Here is a 16,219-nt window from a genome sequence, read left to right as displayed (position 1 = left end):
TTTTATGTTAATATTTTTGTATTTTGTGCTCACTTAGTTCTTGACATTTATAATTAAATGAGCGTATTATTTTATTCATTGTATTATTTTATTCATTGTATTATTATTTTTTTCTGTTTCCAGTTTATTTTACTTTACACTGTCATTATTTTAACATTTATTTCCACTTTTTGACTGATGCTGTTATTGATTTATTTGCCGTGTTATTATTGCATCATATTTTGGTCTTCACTGTGATTTAATTTCCATGAACCATTTAGGACGCCACTTATTTATTCTCAATACATATTTGTCGTTTTTCTTTGCATTTCATGGCGATTTAGTGAAGGCTTACCTTTTGAATATTCTTTCTATTTTGAATCACCGTATTTGTATATAATTTATAATACAGTATGATACTTTTTCGGTTGTTTTTGCTTTTTTTTTTTTTTTAATTCTGCTGTGTACGTTTTTTTTTTAATTGAGCGTTACCTAATGTGCTAACAATTTCCTGGGTTTGGATAATTTAATCAAATGTGTTCTATTTCACATCATTTATGACCTACTCTTTTTACATTTCCTTTAAGTGAATTTTTTATTGTTGTTTAGGGCTTTTTTCCTCCTTTGTGGGGTCTTTTTATGAGAGTCAAAACTTTTTTGGACGAATTTGGCCATCTCAATCCAAATCCACACGAGAAATATGGTTGCGCCCCCACATCCATGGCAAAAATACGGTAACTTCCTCGGTGCAGACGATTCCCATGAAAACACCGGAAGCGATGGCATATCCTGCTTTCCTCATGTGAATCGTTGACCATATTGACCGTCAACATTTTAGTCAATCGTTTTTGAGCGCCGGTTCGATGGGCAGCGCTGGGAGTCTACCCCATCGATCTGTCACCTGCGCCTCGTTCACCTTGACCCAGAGTGGCTCCGAGCCAAGGTGCATGTTAATTAAACCAAACAGAAGATAACAGGCCCATTGGCAGATAAAGCCTCTATTATGTACACACATTTCAGTTGGAGATGTACACTGACTGTGGATTACGACTTTATTAGTCATTCATTCATCATTAACCATTACTGACAAAGGGTCCTTGAGTAAAACACACATTTGGGAAAAAAATTCCCATAAGAAATAACAGGACAAGAGATCATTGGTTCCGGAGATGAACTGCGGCAATCGAAAAAGCTTGAGTAACTTTCCAGCCAATGTTAAAAAAAAAAAGTGACATTCCTGATTGTCGCAGGGAGCTGGAGCCGACCGCGGAAAACATCGGTCGAAAGACCAGACCCCACATTGGTCACCGGTCATCACAACGCAAATATTAACTTAATCGATTATTCACACTCACATTGACGCTGTCACTGGGCGGGAACTGACCTCACACTACTTACGTGGATGTCAGACATGCCCAGAAGTGCCCAGCTCTACCTGAAATATTGCCTGTGATAGTCTCCAGATCAGACACATATGCTGAGGGAGGCTGACTCAGAATGCATGTGAAGGGCCTTGAGTCAGATACATTTGGAGATCCTGACTTTACCAAAATCTGGTTCTATATCTCATAAATGTTCCCGAAAGCATAAAAATGCATCCAAATATGTAACAAATACATGTTACAATTAGATTATTGCACTTCATAAATGTCGTATGAAGAGACGTTCGTAAGTAGAGTTACTACTGTATCTTCTTTTTCTTGTTTTGTTTTGTTTTGTTTTGTTTTTTTTCTGAGAGAACCAGAGCGAACTGCCCAGGCCTGCATGGATTGTTGCCATACCGTGAGTGGCCTCAATTCGGACACTTACACTGACCTTGGTGCTTCCAAACTATGGTGCTTTTCATGATTAAACTTTGGATGCAGCTCCAGAGCAAAGTGCCCAGACATACTTGGATTCCTGCCTGCCCTGAGAGGGGCCATAGCTGGGATGCATTGACTGATCCAGACCCCACACGTCTGGTCCATTTTTAGTCTTTTTTGAGAGCTCCAGCTCAAAGTGCCCAGGCCTGCTTGGATTGTTGCCCGCCTGAGAGTGGCCTCAGATCAGATACTTAGGCTGACCTGGGCTCTTCCAAAATGCGGTTGCATGGACCAGGCTGTGGGAACTGGGTCACACCTACAGTGGCAGGCAGGGTGATGAATGATGTTGCTTTAATCTCTGGAGGCTGTCGTCTTTTTGTGGTAGCTGCTGTTTACCCGCCATGGAAGTCCACAATGGCCGACTTTGAAGAGTCGCCTTCTGCTAAAAAAGTGACTTCATCGGACAGAGCGATCCTCTGACATAAGAGTCAGAGTGTTTTGCTTCTTCTTCCGTCACTCCATGCAGGGGGAAAAAAATAGCCGTCATCCATCATCCGACGCGCCGCTGCAGTGCGACAGGAAGCGTCCGCAAACATGACACAACACGCGCGTCGTGGAAAGTGTTGTTCTTCTCCGCTGTCAGAAGAGGGAACGTGGTCCAACTCCCAACTGCAGACCTCAAGTGTGTCAATCAAAAGGCAGTAGCAAGTGGTCAGCTGTGTTAGACTGCCCCCCAAAGGCTGTTTGAGACAACTGCAGGCCCACTGTCCAAGATGAACACACTGGAGTGATTTTTAGCCGTTTTGAAGGACAAGTTGTAATTTACAGTGAATTATTTTGTGGTGTTTAACACAAAATATGGTATATATTTGGAAAATAAACGGAAAATATTTGCTGGAAGGAATTCATAGACGTCACACACTGTTGTGGGTTTTTTTCTTGTTTTCTTTCACTCTAAAAAATTTGCTTTGTTTCGCACACTAAAAAGTTGCTTGACTGTAAAACACATTGGTTTTATTCTCAAATAATAACTACTGACGAGAATGAATACTAATAAAAGAATATGTGATGAAAAAATGTGTTTACATATTTATTTTAGATGCATATTGTAATCTATCGCTCTTGGTAATTGAGTGGTCAATTTACTATATTTATTTCGTTTTATCAGTTATTCTATGAAGTATTTTATTTCAATGGTCATTTTATGTTCCATACTGGTTTATCTTATTTTTAAATTACATTTATTTTTACACTTATTTTTTTATATAAGTACACTTAATTGAATTGAAACTCATAAATTCATCATTTTCAGTTCAATTTTTTTTCCTAATCTTGGTTTCATAGTTTTTTTGTTTTTTTTTAATACAGAAATATTATCATTTCAGTTCCATCAGTTGTTTAGTGGGGGAAAATCGGATGATTTTAACATCAGGTTCTGATCCACTGAACTGATGTGCTTTCCTGGCAGATATCTTCCAACGCTCCTTGGAAAGCCTTGCCAAATTCCTGCACGTTTCTCCCCTTTGCTTGCCAGCAAGTGATTGTTTTTGAAGCGAAGCGAGTTCATTTCCTTGCAAGGAGGCACCAACAGACACACTGGAAAGTGGCTTGTATACCACTGAAATGTGTTGTCAATACGCCGCTAATGTAAAAACCACCGCGCTGGCAGTAAATCATAAATAATACGGGGATGTTGCTCCATATTGTATATTGTGGAGGATAAGAATGGTCTTTTTTACTCTCTCAGGCGCCATCATTCACAGCACGCTCGTAAAAGCCGAGGCCCACCGCGGCTTTACGGTACCCAGCACTGCCGTTAGCTGCCTCCCGCATCATCGAGGCCTACGAGCTGCCCGGAAAGAGGAAGGCGAACCAGGGATGAGAGGGTTTATTGATGCGCAATAAACCCTTTATTTTGTTTTATTTTATTTTAGGAAAGCGTGTGTTTGCTTGTTGGCTTTACTCAAACGGGACTTAAAATGCAACCGGCAGCACGCATGTAGAATGTTTGAAAATGCCAAAGCAATAAAATTATTACTTTGACACCATCCATTGCAATCTTGGCATTTTTGTTCGTTTCAATTCATGAATAGTGTTTCTTCAACTGGGTTTGCGGTGTCCTATTTTGTTGGCCGTCCTTGACTACTGCACCTCGTGCCCGATCTAAAGTGAAACTCAAAGTTTGTTTCTACTCTCTTTCTGATGAGGAAAGTAATAGCCCGTGGAGTGTACTTTGCCCTTACAATTTGCTTGTTTTCCACATACAGCATGTTAGATATTATTGTTAGTTAGTGCTAGCGTGTTATTTAGGCTAATACTGATAAACCTCATGTGAGAGTGATTTGTTTGTGTTAAGTACTGAAATTCCTTAATACAGTAATTTATGTAACATGGGTTCATGACTGTGTCCATGCTAGTAGCAGAGTGTTGATGCTTTCTGATCATGTCAGTTTTAAGTGCTTTTCTGCCATCTTGTGGCATTCTACCCACACACAAAACAACAGAATTCTGCCTTATTTTCCCAAATTTACCCTGAGTTCCCAACATTTATTAAAAACAGAGGACTTCAATGACAATATCGTTTGTGTCTGAATATTTGTTAGCCCGGGTACGACGTGCTGGTGAGTTATTTATGCTAGTATGTGAGCTAATACTACATTACTGACGAAGGTGGTTTGTGTTCAACTACTAAATACAGTTTATGTGACAGACAAGTTCATGATTTTGTATATGCATCAAGCATGGCATTGATGCTTTATGAAACTCTTTTTAAGTGCTCTGCCACCATCTTGTGGCGTCGACATACACAACAACCTCGTGCAATCAGTCGTGGAAGTTTGGTTGAGAAGACAAGATGAAATATTTATTTAGGGGCGATTACAGCTGACGTAGACCATGTGTTCTATCAAATAAAGCGACGCTATCACACGACAATATTTTGCCACGGAAATGTAAAAATATTTTGTTACTTCACTTGACGTTTCTGCCTATTTTTCTTTGCCTTGGTTTGCTTCGCAAACAGTGTGGGTACTACCGGTAGTTCATGTCCTTTCTTGGTGAGATATTGTTCAGCTTCTAATAAAAGGTGTTGTGCTTTTCGTTTCATTAGGTTTAGAGGGGGCACTGTGAGGTCACTAAATTCCAGTTTAAGAACAGAAATAAGAGGGGAGAAAACCCGAATAATATAAAAAAATATAAAAATCACACGTATACCTGCAACGCTCTTCTTCTCACTTCAACGTGTCTTTTCACACGACCACAAACAGTCCTCCCGACCACCCATTTGTCATCTGTGGTTATGCTCTTTTAGACTCCAACTCAGGCATTCCTTGGCAAAATTTATGTCACAACAGCTGTGCTCTCATCCGCCCCCGGTTCATGCGTGGAACTCGAAGACAACGCTGTCCTAAGGACGACCAGGGCGCATCGAATCCATTCCACACGTCACCTCCGCTCGGCGTCTTCCGCGCATGGCGGGCAGCTGCTCGGCTCGTACACATGTGCTTTGTGTTGCCTGCTTTGACGCCTCGTCCGGTAGTTTCACGCCTCGGAAGGTCACAATTTCAAAAAGGAGACGCTTTAGTTTTCCTCATCAACACTCATAGGCGCTCACACACATATTCATTCATTCACTCGCACACACAAAATCCCTGCCTCCCTCACACACACTATTCATTTCCACACACTCACTTGCGCCCTAAGATAATGCCCAAACGCCCAAGTAGCTAACGTTAGCCACCAGCTAATAGTTATCAATCAGCAGCATGATAAAAGATTCCAGTACCAAGAGTCAGCTGACTTCATACTAGAGAAGGAAGGTGGTAAACATCTCAAGATGATGCAGAGAAACATAAAAATTGGTTTTGACGTTGGTGGAAGTTAACAATCACATACCTATGAGCAATGAAGAGTCTTCAATGACCACCACATGCATGTGTTTTTGGAATGTGAAAACTTCACACAGCAAGGCCGAAGCTGAGATTCACATCCAGATTTTGTGACCTGTGAGGCAGATGTGCTAACCACTAATGCTGTCCCTCCCACATGCTATAAATATTACCATCTGCTCTTTAAAATTTACCTCCTTGAATGGAAACGGAGGCCGATCATTCAACACGGAAAATGAACGTAGAAGTTATTTTCCACCAAGGCCACATGCCAAATTCTGACACTTCTTTGAGCGGCGTGTGGAACAACAAAAGAGTGTGGGGGGGGGAACAAAGTCACAAGGAAGGACTATGCTAACGTCATCTCTGGATGCAGTTGCCGCAGGGACATTACGGAATGATGAGAAGAATAAAAAGATAAATTCCCCAGACTGAAATCCCACTGCTGCCGCCGCCACGTTGTTTCCCGGCCTTGATTAGAGGGACCCACAAGAGTGGCAGGCGCATTAAAGATAAAGATCTGAGCGCTGCGAAAGCGAAATACATAAAGGAAACAACATGCATGTGTCTTTATTAAAAGTGACAGAGGTTATTATTAAAGGAAGTCTCATTATGGCCACACTGTATTGGGCTATTTTCTAATCCCAAGTTTTTGACACCCCTCCAGGGCACCTCCTAATTGTTACCATGAGCACCACTTTCAGGGAGCAGTATTCTGCCTGATTTACAAACAACAGAGACACAAAAAAACACCAAAAGCTCCATCAAAAACTGTTAGAAAAAATATTCATGCTCTGTTTTGATTATTCACTTTTATTCTGTTTGCATAGTACCGAGTTTCTATTTTGGCTGCCTCTTTAACCATAGTTTGACAGAAATGTATACTTTATACTTAATCTCAAATCTAATTGATAAACATTACTATTTTTCTCTCACCTCAGATTTTTCGATAATTCACCAATGGTGTAGAACTCTACCACATCATACTCAAAGCTGATTTATGCCTCGGAATATTAGGGGTAAAATTCCACAACATGATTAAACTTTCATTTTTAAAAAATGAAATAAATACAGAAATGACATAATGTCATCAAAGTGTTTAATTCAAGTGCCAACCCTTGAAGCAACACACAGGATTTAACAAGAAAAAAAAATCCAATTGGATTCAAAGAATCACTTTCAGAACGTTTTGCATCAAACTTGTGTATAAAAAAAATTCTAACGCCCTGAAAGACATTTTCATTATACTAAACAAGTCTTACTAAACGCATAAATCAAAATATATAATCATTTCCTCAAACATCATGAACACAAACGTACTGACGGAGGCCATTTTAGAAAGACGTTCTGCTACAGTTCTGGATGAGTTCCGCTCAAGGCATTCAAAAACATCCTCTTCAGCTTTTTTTTGGCCGCTTCGCTGGCTTCACGTTGGGCGTTTTGTTAGCCGCCGCTTTTTTCTTGGACGCCTTATCCTCTGGATCAAAGAGGGCGTTCCTCATGAATCGTTCGGCAGCACCCTTATCCAGACGAGCCGCCTTCTTCTTGTCCGCGATGGCTTTCACTCTGCTCATGTGTGTCCTTATTCGCTCCTGACGGGCACACAAAGACACAAAGGATGGGCACGGTAGATTTCATTTAGATGAGAATCGAGACCGCATGCGAAGTTAAAAAAAAATAAAAATGTGATTTTGATAGGGTGAAAATTGAACGCCGTCATCTAAACATAAAAATGACGAAAAAGTATCCACAAAGAAAACGTATTTGTGTGTATGAAGTACAAACGTGAAAAACATGATCACAGCCCTGTACTAAAAATGTAAAATAGTAAATGATCCTAAGCGTCAGATTTTAAAGTCGAAGGTGCTTTTTTCAGGATGCTACAGCTTGCAGTTGCCATGTTGTTGCTGCGCAAATCACACGTGGAACAGCCCCCGCTGGCCAGGAGGTCAATCGATTAGCTGATTCAACATGGAATTGTGGGGGGAAGTTGAAGAATCAATATTGATTGTGAGGGGAAGTGCTACGATGTAATGACGAATTGACATTTTTACCCACCCCTGAAAAAGACAGCGGATAAAAGGTAGCAACATTGGTAAAAATAAAAGAAAAAAGATGTAGGTACCAGTTCTTGTTTGATGCCATGTTCTCTCGGGTTGATGCCTTGTGTTACCAAATACACTGTAAAAGATGTTGGAAATATTATCAAAATGATGAATCAAAGTTGTAACAGCTTTTATATATTTAAAAAGGGCCTATGAAAGTGGGGAGGAAAAATGAGTATTTACTGACTCCAGAATAAAGAATTGAGTGTGTACGCAGACATCAGATCGAGTTTGGCCTGGTCCAGAGGATCCAGCTGACGACAAAACAACTTTTTTTTAATTCACACACTCATTACCTCACTTTAATGAGAATCCATGAACAAAACTGGGCTTACCTTTTGCTCCAGCTCATTTCTGGGCATCGACATAAGCGTGTCCAACATGTTTTTGACGGTTAACACCGATGATTCAAAGCCTTTCAGTTGATCGTCTATCTCGTGAGGATAATCGTCCGCCGCCATGGTCTGGGCAATAATACACACATAAATAAATACAACGTCAATAGATGGAACAATTTAGCGACGGAAGCTAAGCAGTCAAGTGGAACTCCAAGCGTAAAATTAATGCTGTACGCTGCATCTGTGTACTACTTATGAATTTATCTAAAAGCCACGCATGCCTTACTTGAAAGAAAAAACTGAAAATTAGTTGATATTTACCTTTTTTTTTCTATACGACACTATCGTTAGCTTCGCGCTACTCCCCACGATGGAGCACCACGGATATGACGTATTGCAAACGGATGCAACTACTCTACACTGCACCCTTTCGATTGGAGTATACAACCGTTTTTTCGTTTTTAAAAATCAATAATTTAACTAGAATTTAGAAAGGTCTAATCATTAATTTAATCGTCAACCTGTTGAAACAAATGTATTGTGTGTCGTTCTTCTTGTCTTCTGAAAATGACGCATGGAGTTTTTATGTTTCCACAAGACGGCAGTGTCTCACTGGTGGCCAATGTGAGCAGTGACGTATTTCGTGTGGTCAATTACAAACATAAACGTTTTCACAGCTTTGTTTATTTGTGCTTGAAATTGAGCTTTCACGTCGTTTAATATGGATAATTTATCTATAAACCTCACAGCATGTATGTTTCGTATCTACTGAGTGATGTTGCAGTATAGGGATCACAGGGGGTACAAATGAAGTCAAATGTCAGGAAGCAAAGATCAAATTGCCGCCGTTGACCTTTTAGCTTCTTCATTTCAAAGTCAATACTTCAAAGGACCATACAATGGTGGGACTTTCAAGATCATGTTAATAGTGAACAGAACGTAGTGTTGTTTTACTTTTTTTAAGGCCTTTGCATTTGGTACCTGGGCCTTTAGTGAGGATTTACCTGGTTTAATCCAGGTAAATGGCTTTTTGGCCTGAGGCATTTTAAACGGCTATTTGCAAACTAGTTCAGAGACTTGATTGGTACTTGTGTTGTAACAAACCATTTGAATTACAATTATTTTTGGTAGTTGTCCATCCATCCATCCGTTCTCTGATCTGCTTTGTCCTCACAAGGGTCGCAGGGGGGTGCTGGAGCCTAGGTAGTTGTTATGTATGTTACAAATCTCTTTCTTAAAAGAACCAGCACACAGATTAACACACACACAACCCCGTGGCGATTCAATTTGATGACTATGAAATATTATGGACGGTAACACAGGGGAGTTCATTTTAACCAGTGTTGTCATGAAGTCTCCACCACATGTTTATGTACACATACATGCAAGCTGCAATTTTTTCCCCTCAAAATAACCTTTTTTTTTTACTCCAATTGGCTTTCCTCAATGAAAAGATAGAAAAGCCTTTAATTCACTCCACCCCTAAATTGCGTGTCTTGCAGTTGTTGGCCACCAGACGGCGGTATAATACAGTCAGAAAAAAAGTTTTGAATTTAAGACACAGTAGTTGTTTTTCGACGAGGATAGATTCCTTTGAGTATTGTCGTAGTCGTTCAATATATTGCTGCACTATTTCCGATTAAAAAATATCGCTTGCTGAAACGTTATAGCACAGTGACATTTATGCTAGTTGTAAGCCTGTTTGTAGTCATTTCTAATGTCTGCTTGAATTCATATAGCAAATTTTTCTAAAGCAAAGTCATGTCGTTATTTAACACGCCAGGCACCACTGCATAAGCAATTAAGTGTGAGGAGCTGTCAGTTACATTACAAAAAAGGGGTCCCCCCCCTTAAGAGCAATTTAATTGGAGGAAACACATTTCTTCAAACAAACAAAAAAAAATAAAAAACATTAAACATAAGGGTTTTTTTAACATCCTAATTAGATGATTTTTCAGCAAGAAAGGCAACACTGTGGTTAATGTTTGACATATAAAAAGCAACTTCCCATTCAAAAAGGTCCAGTTGGGCTTCCAATTTCCCAGTGAAACATTCCGGCTTTGGCTTCATTTTCACACGGTGTTGAGTTTGGTGACAATGAGCACGCGCACTGTCTGGTCAAATCCAGCGCACACGCAGAGGCCCGGCTTGTCAGGGCTCCAGTCCAGGCTGGCAACGGGCTGCGTGGACATCGTGACGTTCTGCAGGAGGCTGACCGAGCCAGCCACGCCCACGCTGTTGCCGTCAGATTCTTTCTTGCAGCGCTGTGCAGGGTACTCGCTACAGAGGGAAGAAAAACATACATTTTAAAAAGCGTGAAACGTGTAAGTGAAAGAACATCCTTGACAGGGAAGTGTCTGAGATGGATGAATTCGAAAATTCCGACTCACTATTTCCACAGATGAAGGCTGCCCGAGCCGCCAGCCGTCAGGAAGATTTCTCGGTTCTGAGGTAAATGTCTCACCTGCCAGATGGTTGATTTATGGGCCTAAAAAAAAAAAAAAAAAATCCAAAGAAGATCAAATTAAATTACGTTAAAATATATTTAGAAACATCACCAGCAAAATTATTTGAGAAATAACATAAATAATGAATTTGGACAACAACATGGTTACCAAAGGAAAATTTAATATGAAGAAAAAAAAAACGTTATAAAATTAAACTACCGGTAATTAAAATTGGACAACAAATAAATAAAGACAACAACATGGTTATACCCAGCAAAATTGTTCAGTAAATTATTTACAATGTCTCCACAAATGAAATAAAATTCAATCAAAATAAATTTGTTGGATATTAACTACTGACAATAATAATTTTCAGAATTGGAAACTGTTGTTACATATTAAACTGTCAGTGCTCCCATTTTCTTAACCATTTAAAAGAAAATAAGTTTAATGCTACCAGACGTCAATGGAACCATTTGAAAGCGAACATACCGCTAACAGACATTTAATGCTGTCAACCCACAGAGGATGAGGGACAAGCACTTGCAGCTCTGAAAATGCTCCCCACAAATTTCCCTTGGAAGCTCACAAATGGGGAAAAGAAGATAAAACTTCACACTACCTTTTCAGAAACGGAAGCAAAACCCTTAGTGGGGTGCTGAGTCCGCATATCAAACACATGGAATTTCCCCTCCAGTGAGGTGGCCACCATTTTGTTCATGTTGATATCCTTCCTGTCGAACTCCACGCAGCACACCTGGCAGACAAGGCGGAATGTGAGCAAAAAGTGAACAGCTATTCGTGGTCGTACTTCAAATGGTGAGAATCAGAAAGCGCCAACACCGCCAACATCGAGCATGTCCACAATCCTCTCCTGTTTTTGGGCTCCCCAGAGCTGCCAAAGAAAATGTCCTTATGAGGGAAAAGTGGTTAGGACTGCATGACTGTCCGTGTTTTATGTAATGTGTTGTGTTTATTATTTCACTTTGTTAACTGTTTTGTTAAGTGCTTTGTTACAGCTGCCGCTGTTGTGAAAGCGCTATATAAATCAGCATGTACTGTATTGTACCATAGCACAGGAAACGGAATGTCAAATTTTGAAGCTTTTCGTGGCTCATCTCCCTGTGAAGCCACACTCCCTGCCACTTGCCATCAAACGTCAACAGTACACAATTAACACTCTTTCATTCCACGTGTGTGTGAGTGTGTGTGTGTGTGTGTGTGTGTGTGTGGTCCTCACCCCGTTCTTAATGTTGGTCTCCCAGCGCAGCGACATGTTGCGTAAGTCAAACAGTTTGATGTCGCCATTGTCGTAGCCGGCACACACGCAGCGGTCCTGATCGTTGAAGGCGTGGCCTGTGGGCACAGGTGCTAGTTAAAGGGGGTGTATGATTTATTGAATTGAATTGAATATAAAATTAATCAATCTTGACGTGGAGCGGGATGAAGGCAGGTTCATTGCATGAGGCAAGTTGGACCCTGAAATGAGCTAATTTCACCATGGCAAGAAAAAGGCTTTAAAAATGTCTCTATAATTCTTGATCCTTTCGATGTTTTAAACCACAGATGGGCCAACAAAACACATGCAAACTATTTTAAATTGTGAAAGAAAGCACAACGTCATCTTGAAAGATGGATCTGGTAAAAGGCTGTGTTGCAATGGAGGTGCGACGAACCAAAGGCGACCGTCCAGCAGTCTCTCTTGGCGTCTCCTTCGACGGGCTGCATGTTAGCCACGGGCGAGTCACGCTGCCGAGGGTCCCACACTTTCACTGTACCTACAAAGAAAGATCATTCATTTATCTTTCATTCATTCATTGCAAGTTGCGCTGATGTACCGTCTCTGCTTCCGGTGACAATCTCAGGTGCGCCGTCGCCGATGCCGAGACCGCCGACGGCGTCGATGCTATTGACAATCTCCTTGTGGGCCTTCACGGAGTACACTGGTATGTTGGGCTCCTCTAGGTTCCTATACAATTGTTGGATTAAAAACTGGAGAAAGCAAAAAAAAAAAAAAAAAAAAAAAGTCGTCGTTTAAATATTATTAGGGATTACCATATGTTTAGATTTCCGTCAAAGTCCCCTGTCGCTATGTGTCTTTGGCGAAGCGATGAGGCCCCGAAGGTGCCACACTTGATAGGTTTGGCTTTCTCCACCTGGAATATAAATGACACAGGAGACAACGTTTATGACTCAAGTAAAGGTGATCATTCGTGGCACATTCATCTTTGTTCGACAACCCCCCCACCCCCCACCCCCGCCCCCCAAGAATAAACACTGTTAAATTAACACCTCAAAAGCGACCACTCGAATATCTTAAAAGTGATATCTCACAAATGATATTTGGAATCTTCAGGGGTACCTTACACTGTGTCCCGTGACTGAGTCAACCTATTACTCCTGACCCTTTAAAATGTCTCCTAACATAACTGGAGTGTTTATTTTGGCCCACGTGGAAACAATACGTATTCTAAACAATATAAAATCCTGTTGGATTTGAACGTTCCACACGTACACTTCTGTTGCTATGGAGACGAGGCACCAAACAAAAATTGGAAATCCCCCTCTTCATCGCCAAAGCCTTGAACTGTGGACCAAGCGTTATCTCACATCTGAAATATCATGCTTACCTCTTTGATGAGCTGAGCGTCTCCATGCTGCATCTCGTATATTTGCATGACTCCGGTTCCTCTCGGAAAGTTTCCGAGACACACGAATTTGGAACTGCACGGTATCCATTTGCAGTCGAAAACCGTGTAGTTTAAACTCTTCTGAATGTGTGCGATAATTTGGGGCTTAGAAAGTGGGGTTGACATCTCGGTTGCTCACCAGTAAACTCTAATTTAATCTTTAAATGTGCGAAAGAAGGTGCAAAATGGACCTAGTATGAGGTCAAACGCATGACGCCACAATCTGGAGCTCTTCATGAATCCACGTGACCAAAACACATGATGACTAGCGCTCAAAATATGCCTGAAATAAAATATTCAACTAAACATTGAACATATTCATGAAAATTTACATTTAGCTGATTTCTACTATGGTGAATTCACATGGGAATTATTAGAAATTGAATAATCCTCGTTGACGTATTTCTTTTTTGTTCAGGCGAAATCGATATTGCCTTACAGGTCTTTCCTGTTGCACGAGGACACCACCAGCCTCTGTGCTCGCTGTCTTGCTTACATTTTACTTGACAATTGAACTTTTTTAACGTGATTTTCACTATGGATTCGGTAACAAATGGCGCAATGGAAGCTGGCGTGGTGGAAAAGCAGGATGACAGTGACAGTTTTACAGAAGTCAAGTCTAAAAAGAGCCAAAAGAGGAAACTCGAGGCACCTCATATGGACACAGAGGGTCCTGTCGCAAGCAAGAGGCCACAGTTTCCACCAATTTCGCTCGACAAATTAAGGGTATTAAAGATTGCATTGTGTTTAAAGTACTTAAAATGTCTAGAAGAAATTAGAATGTAAATGTTTGTCTTTTTAGGGTGATGACCAGATGCGTAAAGTGGCCGTCCCGGCTCACCGTTACACGCCGCTGAAGGAGAACTGGCTGAAGATCTTCACTCCTATCGTAGAGAACCTACAGCTTCAAGTCCGATTCAACCTCAAATCGCGAAATGTGGAGATTAAAGTGAGTGACTGTAATTATAATTGCTATGGTTACGGCATAGAAAATAAACCATTGTAATAAAGATAAGTGGTTCAAATTTAGCATTTGGTCCAAAACGACTGCTTGAAGCCAAAATGGCTGACCTCCGATTCAATTTCCAGGCAAGGAACTTTTGGTGTGTCGTGTCATAAGACATTTCCACCAAATTTCAGATTGATGGGTGAAATGGCGGTTTTTTTTTGTAACTTTAAACAAAGCCTTGAAAAGTTAATCAACTCTCAAAATAATCCAAAGTTACTCTTTTGAGCCAAAATGGATGAGCTTTTATTCAATTTCAGGAATGTGTTCTTGAGACCTTTTTGTTAGTCCACCAACTTGTCAATTGTTGAAACTGGTGTCGGGGGGCATTTTATTTTCCTAATTTTCAAGGGAGTGCTACTGAGAGAGTTTAGAGGTGAATTGTTGCATGGTGAGATCGCCAAAACAGGTGATCCATTTCTCAAGAGAGTCATCACTAAAGCATTCAAAGAGGACCTGGTCCTAAAAATTCAGTTTTTTTATTTTCCCTTTTTTTTTTTGTTCCTACTTTCCAGACTTGCAAAGAGACCCAAGACATCACCTCACTTACCAAAGCAGCTGATTTCGTGAAAGCCTTCATTCTGGGCTTCCAGGTTGAAGTAAGAGTGTTGTTACTTATGCCTTTTTTTTTTTTTTTTACACTTGAACATAATACTGTCAGCAAATGTGGAAATAGTCTTGAAAGTGGCATGCTAGAGTTTGTTTCAATCCGAGCCATACAAATGGACATGCTTGTGGTCACTTCCCAGGATGCATTGGCCCTAATCAGACTGGACGAGCTCTTTCTCGAATCCTTTGATGTCACAGACGGTAAAAAGAACCTTCCATTTCTACTCCACTAAACGGAAAACGCAGACGTTCTATTAATGTGTTGTTGTTGGTTTTTCTTCCCTTAATCTGTTTCTGCAGTGAAGCCACTGAAGGGTGACCACTTGTCTCGAGCCATCGGCAGGATCGCAGGCAAAGGAGGAAAAACCAAATTTACCATCGAAAACGTCACCAAGACTCGCATCGTGTTGGCCGACACGTTAGTTGATGAAAAATAAGACGTCGAATTGTGCTACGGGTTGACGACTGACATGTCTTGTTGTGTTGCGTCCACAGCAAAGTGCACATTTTGGGCTCCTTTCAAAACATTCGGATGGCCCGGACTGCCATATGCAACCTCATCCTTGGTAAGCGATCATTATTTTGAGATGTCAGCCACTTAGAATGAGGGTTGTTGTCATGTTGCGGCGGTGATTTGAGATTATACAGCTGTGTTCTGGGGTTTATACTGTATATATTCCCATTTTCCTTTCATTTGGCCATTTTGGGACATTTTGATCTTTTAGGAATGCCATACAACTATTCTTTTGAAAATGTCAAGCACTTGCAGAGATTTATAGAAATGGGGCTATCGCATAGCACGCTCATTTCCAGGCTCTCATTTCCACGTACCGTATTTTCCACACTGAAAGGCGCTTCAGGGTTTGTTTACATATACTGTATAATCCTCATCGGATTATAAGGCACACAATGTCGGCTTTCAAGAAAATGAAATGCTTTTAGGTGCCCCTTATAGTGCGGAAAATACGGTAAATGAATGAACTCTTTACTAATAACCTCTCTATCCACAACAGGAAGTCCACCATCCAAAGTCTACGGAAACATCAGAGTGGTCGCCAGCAGATCTGCGGAAAGATTCTGATCTGGTCTTTGGTGATGGGTTGAGAAGACGATTGGCTGGCAACCGGTTCAGGGTGTCCCCCGCCTACTGCCCGAAGACGGCTGGGATGGGCTCCGGCACCCCCCGTGACCCGAGTGAGGATTGAGCGGTTCAACAAATGGATGGACCTCGAATGGGAGTTGATTTGTATTTGTTCATCATGGACTTGACGTCAGATGAATTTAACACGAGTGTGATGAATGTTTGTGTGACTTTTGTGTATATATGTTAATAAAAATGCAAATCATCAATGGAGT

At 40.8% G+C, this 16,219-nt stretch overlaps 3 protein-coding genes and 1 long non-coding RNA gene across 13 annotated transcripts in view; 1 reads left to right on the top strand and 3 right to left on the bottom strand.

The window, feature by feature from the left end:
- The window catches only part of LOC147199051 (uncharacterized), a 123,087-nt gene extending 117,673 nt beyond the window's left edge, over positions 1–5,414 (bottom strand). For all 10 annotated transcript variants that reach the window (XR_015102090.1, XR_015102091.1, XR_015102094.1 and 7 more), the window contains exon 1: positions 4,995–5,414. This is a non-coding gene — a long non-coding RNA (uncharacterized LOC147199051). The remainder of the gene's footprint in view (positions 1–4,994) is intronic.
- A 1,339-nt stretch (positions 5,415–6,753) lies between these two features.
- On the bottom strand, positions 6,754–8,569 carry c1d (C1D nuclear receptor corepressor). Its single transcript, XM_086122548.1, has 5 exons — positions 8,433–8,569; positions 8,109–8,237; positions 7,961–8,027; positions 7,794–7,849; positions 6,754–7,260 (listed from the first exon to the last, which is right to left on the bottom strand). Exons 2-5 carry the CDS (start codon positions 8,232–8,234, stop codon positions 7,066–7,068), a joined length of 444 nt encoding a protein of 147 aa, XP_085978674.1. The 5' UTR covers positions 8,235–8,237; positions 8,433–8,569; the 3' UTR covers positions 6,754–7,065.
- A 1,364-nt stretch (positions 8,570–9,933) lies between these two features.
- Positions 9,934–13,498, bottom strand: dnaaf10 (dynein axonemal assembly factor 10). The gene is made up of 8 exons (XM_086122547.1): positions 13,189–13,498; positions 12,614–12,714; positions 12,397–12,527; positions 12,235–12,336; positions 11,799–11,914; positions 11,181–11,315; positions 10,502–10,599; positions 9,934–10,391 (listed from the first exon to the last, which is right to left on the bottom strand). Exons 1-8 carry the CDS (start codon positions 13,372–13,374, stop codon positions 10,184–10,186), a joined length of 1,077 nt encoding a protein of 358 aa, XP_085978673.1. The 5' UTR covers positions 13,375–13,498; the 3' UTR covers positions 9,934–10,183.
- A 199-nt stretch (positions 13,499–13,697) lies between these two features.
- On the top strand, positions 13,698–16,213 carry pno1 (partner of NOB1 homolog). The gene is made up of 7 exons (XM_086122845.1): positions 13,698–13,974; positions 14,051–14,197; positions 14,770–14,853; positions 15,004–15,064; positions 15,164–15,281; positions 15,359–15,429; positions 15,877–16,213. The coding sequence occupies exons 1-7, from the start codon at positions 13,786–13,788 to the stop codon at positions 15,942–15,944; spliced, it is 738 nt and encodes a 245-aa protein (XP_085978971.1). The 5' UTR covers positions 13,698–13,785; the 3' UTR covers positions 15,945–16,213.
- The last annotated feature ends 6 nt before the right edge of the window (positions 16,214–16,219 follow it).

Source organism: Hippocampus guttulatus, chromosome 10, assembly GCF_054856545.1.
Source record: "Hippocampus guttulatus isolate MCC_2025c chromosome 10, RoL_Hgut_1.0, whole genome shotgun sequence".
Classification (NCBI taxonomy): Eukaryota; Metazoa; Chordata; class Actinopteri; order Syngnathiformes; family Syngnathidae; genus Hippocampus; species Hippocampus guttulatus.
Note: the sequence above shows the minus strand (reverse complement) of the source record. Positions and strands in the feature narration are given on the sequence as shown.